This window comes from Mandrillus leucophaeus, unplaced genomic scaffold (assembly GCF_000951045.1).
Source record: "Mandrillus leucophaeus isolate KB7577 unplaced genomic scaffold, Mleu.le_1.0 Scaffold559, whole genome shotgun sequence".
In the NCBI taxonomy this organism is placed as follows: Eukaryota; Metazoa; Chordata; class Mammalia; order Primates; family Cercopithecidae; genus Mandrillus; species Mandrillus leucophaeus.
This window is the reverse complement of record NW_012106019.1, coordinates 825,685-832,535: the sequence shown is the minus strand read 5'-3', so window position 1 is coordinate 832,535 and position 6,851 is coordinate 825,685. Positions and strand designations below refer to the sequence as shown.

General features: G+C 40.6%; 1 protein-coding gene across 2 annotated transcripts in view; it reads left to right on the top strand.

Moving 5' to 3' along the window:
• Positions 1–6,851, top strand: part of MOB1B (MOB kinase activator 1B) — an 89,752-nt gene that overhangs the window by 73,469 nt on the left and 9,432 nt on the right. For both annotated transcript variants that reach the window (XM_011998143.1, XM_011998144.1), the window contains one exon: positions 3,512–3,605. In XM_011998143.1, the coding sequence (XP_011853533.1) occupies positions 3,512–3,605 (94 nt within the window). The remainder of the gene's footprint in view (positions 1–3,511; positions 3,606–6,851) is intronic.

The window sequence follows — 6,851 nt, the reverse complement described above, 5'->3', positions numbered from 1 at the left end:
GTTTTGCTCTTGTTGCCCAGGCTGGAGTGCAATGGCACGATGTCGGCTCACTGCAACCTCTGCCTCCCAGGTTCAGACGATTCTTCTGCCTCAGCCTCCCGAGTAGCTGGGATTACAGGCATGTGCCACTGTGCCCGGCTACTTTTATATTTGTAGTAGAGTTGGGGTTTCTCCGTGTTGGTCAGGCTGGTCTTGAACTCCTGACCTCAGGTGTCCACCTGTATCAGCTTCCCAAAGCGCTGGGATTACAGGCGTGAGCCACCGCGCAGGCTAAATCCCACTATTTATAAAAAATTTTAAAAGTTAACCAGCTGTGGTGTTGCATGCCTGTAGTCCTAATTACTCAAGGAGGTTGAGGCAGGAGGATTGTTTGAACCCAGGAGTTTGAGGCTCCAGTGAGCTCTGACTGCACCCCAGGCGTGGGCGATAGAGTGAGATCCTACCTCAAAAAAAAAAAAAACAAATTAGAAAAAAAATGTAAATTGGTCATTGTAATTCACTGCATTAACCAAAATCAAGGGGAAAAAAAAATCATATCACAGCAATACATGCAGAAAAACCATTTGTTAAAATTCAAAATCAATTCATAATAAAAGGGTTATCAAGTAATAGATGAGAACTTTCTTCTGATAAAGCATATCTATTTGCAGAATAGCTATAACAGTATAATAGTAAATGTTGAAATTTTTTCTTAATTTAGGAAAGAGTCGAGGATATCTGCCACCAATATGTTACTGGAGTCCTTTTTTTTCTTTTCTTTTTTTTTTTTTTGAGATGGAGTCTTGCTCTGTCACCTAGGCTGGAGTACAGTGGTGTGATCTCGGCTCACTGCAGCCTCTGCCTCCTGGGTTCAAGCAGTTCCCCTGTCTCAGCTTCCTGAGTAGCTGGGACTACAGGTGCACACTGCCATGTCTGGCTAATTTTTGATATTTCAGTAGAACAATGTGGTTTCACCATATTGTTCAGGCTGGTCTCGAACTCCTGACCTCAGATGGTCCACCTGCCTTGGCCTCCCAAAGTGTTGGGATTACAGGCGTGAGCCACTGCACCTGGCCAGTTACTGGAGTCTTAACCAATTCAGTAAGGCAAGAAAAATAATAAAAAATATACTGACTGGAAAGTAAGAAAGAATTATTCTTTTCATTTATAGCCAATGAAAGTAAATATGTTGATTGGTCTGAAAATCCCTTTTTGGAAAAGAAAATATGTTGAAAATCTAAAAGTCCATGATTATTATTACTAATAGATGAATTTAATGAGGTGGTCAGCTCTTGGGTCAATATAAAGTTATGAATATCTCATCACCAGGAAATAGAGGCCAAAAGAAAGAAAAATGAACAAAAAGTAAAAAAAAAAAATAGCATCAAAAATATCAACCTAGGGACAAATCTAATGAAACCTGAAAACTATTCCTTTATGATTAGTGTATTTTGTTCTCTTTTTTTAAAATTAAATTTTTATGTTTTTGAGGGAGTTTTGCCCTGTCATCCAGGTTGGAGTGCAGTGGCACGATCATGGCTCACTGCAGCTTTGAAATTCCCTGGCTCAAGTGACCCTCCCACTTCAGCCTACTAGAGTGTTCCAGAGTGCTGGGATTACAGGCATGACCACCATGCCCAGCTAATTTATTTATTATTTAATTTTTTGTAGTGACGGGATTTTACTGTGTTGCCCAGGGTGGTCCCATACTCTGGGGCTCAAGTGATCCTCCCCAGGCCTTGGTCTCCCCAAGTGCTGGGGTTACAGGTGTGAGCCATCATGCCTGGCCTGTGCTCTTTTTAAACTTAATTGTCTTGCCTTTCACATTTAGAGGTACAGTCTACTTGGAATTGCTTTTTGGGTATGACATGAGTGAAGAGTCTAATTTTATTTGATTTCATTTTGTTTATTTATTTTTTTGAGATGGAGTTTCGCTCTTGTTGCCCAGGCTGGAGTGCGATGACACAATCTCAGCTCACTGCAACCTCCACCTCCCAGGTTCAAGCGATTCTCCTGCCCCAGCCTCCCAAGTAGCTGGGATTACAGGCATGTGCCACCATACCAGGCTAATTTTGTATTTTTAGTAGAGACAAAGTTTCTCCATGTTGATCATGGCTGGTCTTGATCTCCCAACCTCAGGTGATCCGTCTGCCTCAGCCTCCCAAAGTGCTGGAATTACAGGCGTGAGCCACTGCTCCCGGCCTCATTTTACTTTATTTTTTTGAGACAAGGTCTCATTCTTTGGCTCAGACTGGAATGCAGTGGCGAGATCATAGCTCACTATAGCCTGGAACTCCTGGGCTCAAGCAATCCTCCTGTCTTAGCCTTCTGAGTGGTGTGGCTCGGACTACAGGAGAACACCACCATACTTGGCTAATTTTTAAAATATTTTTTGCAGAGGTGGGATCTTGCTATGTTCCCCAGGCTGGTCTTGAACTCCTGGCCTCAAGCCATTCTCTTGCCCCAGTCTCCCAAAGTGCTGGGATTACAGATGTGAGCCAACTGTGCCTGGCCAGGTTTTATTTTTTCCCGATAGCAATAACCAGTTGACTCAGAAATATTTATGAAAACATTGTCCTTCGCTCATTCTGCAGTGATGGCTATGCCATAAATCAAATGTTTCATCTATGTTCGCATCTGTTTCTGTAATTGCCTAGGTCTCTCTTCTGTTCCATTGGTCTACTAAAATTATACTGTTTTATTCATTGTGCTTTATAAATCTTAGTACTTACCTTAGTTTTTGTTCTGAGACATATTCTGTCACGCAGGCTAGAGTGCAGTAATGTGATCATGGCTCACTGCAGCCTAACTTCCTGGGCTCAGGGAGTCCTCCCACCTCAGCCTCCTGTGTAGCTGGAACCACAGGCATTCACCACCATGACCAACTAATTTTATTTTTATTTTTATTGGCAGAGACGAGGTCTCAGTGTGTTTCCCAGGCTGGTCTTGAATTCTTGGGCTCGAGCGATTCTCCAGCCTTGACCTGTGAATGTGTTGGGATTACAGGTGTGATGCATCGTGCCCAGCCTGGTTCTTCTTTAAGAATGTGTTGGATATTCTTGCCTTGTTGCATTTTCAAATAAATTTTAGCCTTTTTGGGGCCTATGGAATGGCATCCCACTATCATTTCAATTTGTAGTTCCGTGATTACCAACATCTCTTCATAGGACATTTGACCACCTGGAAATTTCTTTTGTGAAGTGACAGTTTAAAACTGTCTCACATTTTTCAGCTGTGTTGTCTTTTTCTTATTGATCTATATGAGTTCTTTATATATTCTGGATAAAAGATTTCTGTTCTTTGTATATGTTGCAAATAATTTCTTCCTCTCTGTGCTTGCCGTTTTGCTCTCAAGGGAGTTGTTTGATAAACACAAGCTCCTCATTTCAGTGTATTGAGACTTCTGTGTATGGTTTTCACCTGTTCTTTGTAGGGGAAAGAACACTGATAAGCCTATTCTGTTCAAGTACAATAAAATTTCATTTTAAATTTAGCCATTTTGTTTTACTTACAACTGATATTTGCTTTACAGCTGTGGATTTCTTCAATCAGATCAACATGCTTTATGGAACCATCACAGACTTCTGTACAGAAGAGAGTTGTCCAGTGATGTCAGCTGGCCCAAAGTAAGACATAGTTAATGATCGGTTTCTTATTTTTACATTATTTTACGGTTCTTAGAGAAGAATGGGGTTTCTGACCATGTAATTTTTTGCTACTTAGCATCTCTTTCTGAGGTTTGCAGTGACTGTTAATCTAGATTCCTTAGCTTGGGCTTTGTGACTCTCCATCCTGCCTTTTCTCTGTTTGCTTATGTGTCTTCTCTGGTCTATCCTAACTGGATTACTGGAAATACCTTGCTGTTCCCTCCGTTACTTACATTCTCTGGAAGCTTGCTTATTCTCTTCTTCTCTTGGACATTTTTCTTTTCTCCCATTTCACTCCTGTCATTTTCTGTCAATATTTCAAAAAATCTTACTGATCTTCATGTCTTTTTTCAAATACTTCTCTGTCAAAGCCTTCTGATTTCATCAGACTGTTTAACTTTTTTACCTTTGTAATGATATTTGTTTGTTATATTTCTTACACTATTCATACATGTTTTATTTAACCGGTTGGATTTTTTCTTCTTTTAATTCCCTTTTGGTGCAAGGACAGAGCTTGCTACCTTGTTTTAACATCCAAAAAATGTGGGTTGAATCAGTACATTTTGGAAACTGGCTTTTATTATTACTTCTACTAATAATAACAATGGCAGTTACCATTTCTTTAGTGGTACCTAAATGTAAGGCCTTTCATATATATTTTTTACCTCATATGTCAACATTCATTATAAAAATATTGCTCTATGCATTGCCATAGACTCAAAGAATTTAGTCAAATGATCAAAGAGCCCGTAACAGAAGTATAATATTGTAGCTCAGGAAAGATATGGAGATACCATGTGAAGACGTAAAATAAGTTGGCAGTTCTCAGTAAAGAGAAAGGAAGATCACACTAGCAAAGACACAAAGCTGTGTTTGAACCTTCACTTCTTTCTAGCCCGTGGAGATGAGTATAGCTGCAGAGCTATTCAAAATCTAGTGTCTGTCAATTCCCTTCCTCCATTTAGACCTCTTCCTGCAGCAGTATGTTTGCGGTTTTTACCCGTCACGGGACTGTTTACTTTGGAGCAACGTCTTCTGTGGAGTTTGTATGGGGTTTGTAGTTGCAGGTGCATCTTTTGTTCTCTCCTCACCCTACTTGAACTTGTATGAACTGTCATACTCCCCACCTCGCCTGTTTGAAAAGTCTAGTCAAGATAGCCCCTTTAAAAAATAATGTCGTTTAGGCTGGACATGGTGGCTCATGCCTACGATCCCAGCACTTCGAGAGGCTGAGACTGGCAGATCATCACCTGAGGTCAGGAGGTTGAGAGCAACCTGGGCACCGTGGTGAATCTCGTCTCTACTAAAAAAAGAAAAATTAGCTGGGCGTGGTGGTGCACATCTGTAATCCCAGCTACTCAGGAGGTTGAGGCACGAGAATCACTTAAACCTGGGAGGTGGAGGTGAGGTTGCAGTGAGCTGAGATCGTGCCACTGCACTCCAGCCTGACTGATAGAGTTAGACTCTGTCTCAAAAAAAAAGTGATTTAAAGACATAGGTGTCTCCTAATTTTATCGTCAAAGGTAGAGTGTGAATTTCTGTTACTTGTTATTTTGGGAAGATTTCTTAGAGGAACGGGGGCATTTAGAAATGAAATACTTTGGAAAACTAGTATTAGTATTAATTCTTGTCAATATTACTGATGTTCACTTTGGTTAAGCTTCACTTGTGAAAATAGATGTTTTTAGTTTTTCTATTCTATGGTCAGTTTTACCTTGAGAAATTAAATAGCACTGCCTTTTAAGGAAGCCAGTTCTTCTGGCATGAGAGCTGTTTGTCTCTGTTCCCGTATGCATGCATGCGTGCATACATAACGTTAAAGCTGTGTGGTCTCCTGCCTGCCTGCTTCCCTCTCTTTCTCTTCTTTCTTCCTCCTTTTCCTTCCTTTCTCCCTCCTCCTGTTTCTTCTTTCTCTACATCCCTTTTCTTCTTCCTTCTCTTCTTTTCTCCCTTCCTCCCTCCCTTCCTTTCTCCTTTTTTTTTTTGAAGGGGGAGAATCTTGACATTTCCTAGTCATTAGTACTAAGAAGATGTAGTAGTTGTCATAGTTCTTCATTTTTACCAGCAGATGAAGGATTGTGCCTAGGAGAGGCATTTGTTAATACTTAATAAATGCTAAGCCCCTTGCAAAGTAGTATTGAATCATGGCTCAGAGAACTTTGTTCTCAGATACTGTTTTTTAAATTTTTATTTTATTTTTTTTGAGACAGAATCTTGCTCTGTTGCCCAGGCTAGAGTGCAGTGGTGCGATCTTGGTTTACTGCAACCTCTGCATCCTTGGTTCAAGAGATCTTCCTGCCTCAGCCTCTTTGAGTAGCTGGGATTACAGGATTATGTCACTGTACCCGGCTGTTTTTGTATTTTTCATATAGACAGGATTTCATCATGTTGACCAGGCTGGTCTCAAACTCCTGACCTCAAATGATCTGCCCTCCTCGGCATCCCAAAGTGCTGGGATTACAGGGGTGAGCCACTGCGCCTGGCCCTCAGTTACTGATTTTTATTATTATTAAAAAAGAAATTGTACATTGGAGTTTGCAGTTTACCAGTTCATGCTGTGATGACAGAAATACATTTCAAAGAGAATAGTCTGTCAAAGGTAGAATGAGAAAGGCACCGCGGCAAAATAGAGCTACAGAATGAAGAAAGTCATCGTAAATATAAACACAACGAAAGAAAAAGAAGAGATTAGGGAGTCATAGTTGTAAACTCTAAAGGTCTAAGCAATATACAATTATTTTATTTTTCAAAAAGCCTTAGGATATAGATAGTTAATATTTTTAAAAAACACTTCAGAATATTGAAAGTGATTCTTTGGTTTACCTTGTCTGTTTCTGATTTTTACATTTAAATATAAATATGAAACATCTGAAAATGATTGACAAGATGAAAAACATGATTGTGAGGGAAAGTTAAAAATGTTAACGTTTCTTCACATAAGGTAGTAAACATGGTTGTGCCCCTGTCTCTCAAGAATAATTACAGTCAGCCAGGCACGGTGGCTCACGCTTGTAATCCCAGCACTTTGGGAGGCCGAGGTGGGTGGATCATGAGGTTAGGAGATCGAGACCATCCTGGCTAACACGATGAAACCCCATCTCTACTAAAAATACAAAAAATTAGCCGGGTGAGGTGACAGGTGCCTGTAGTCCCAGCTACTCGGGAGGCTGAGGCAGGAGAATGGTGTGAACCCGGGAGGCGGAGCTTGCAGTGAGCCGAGATCGT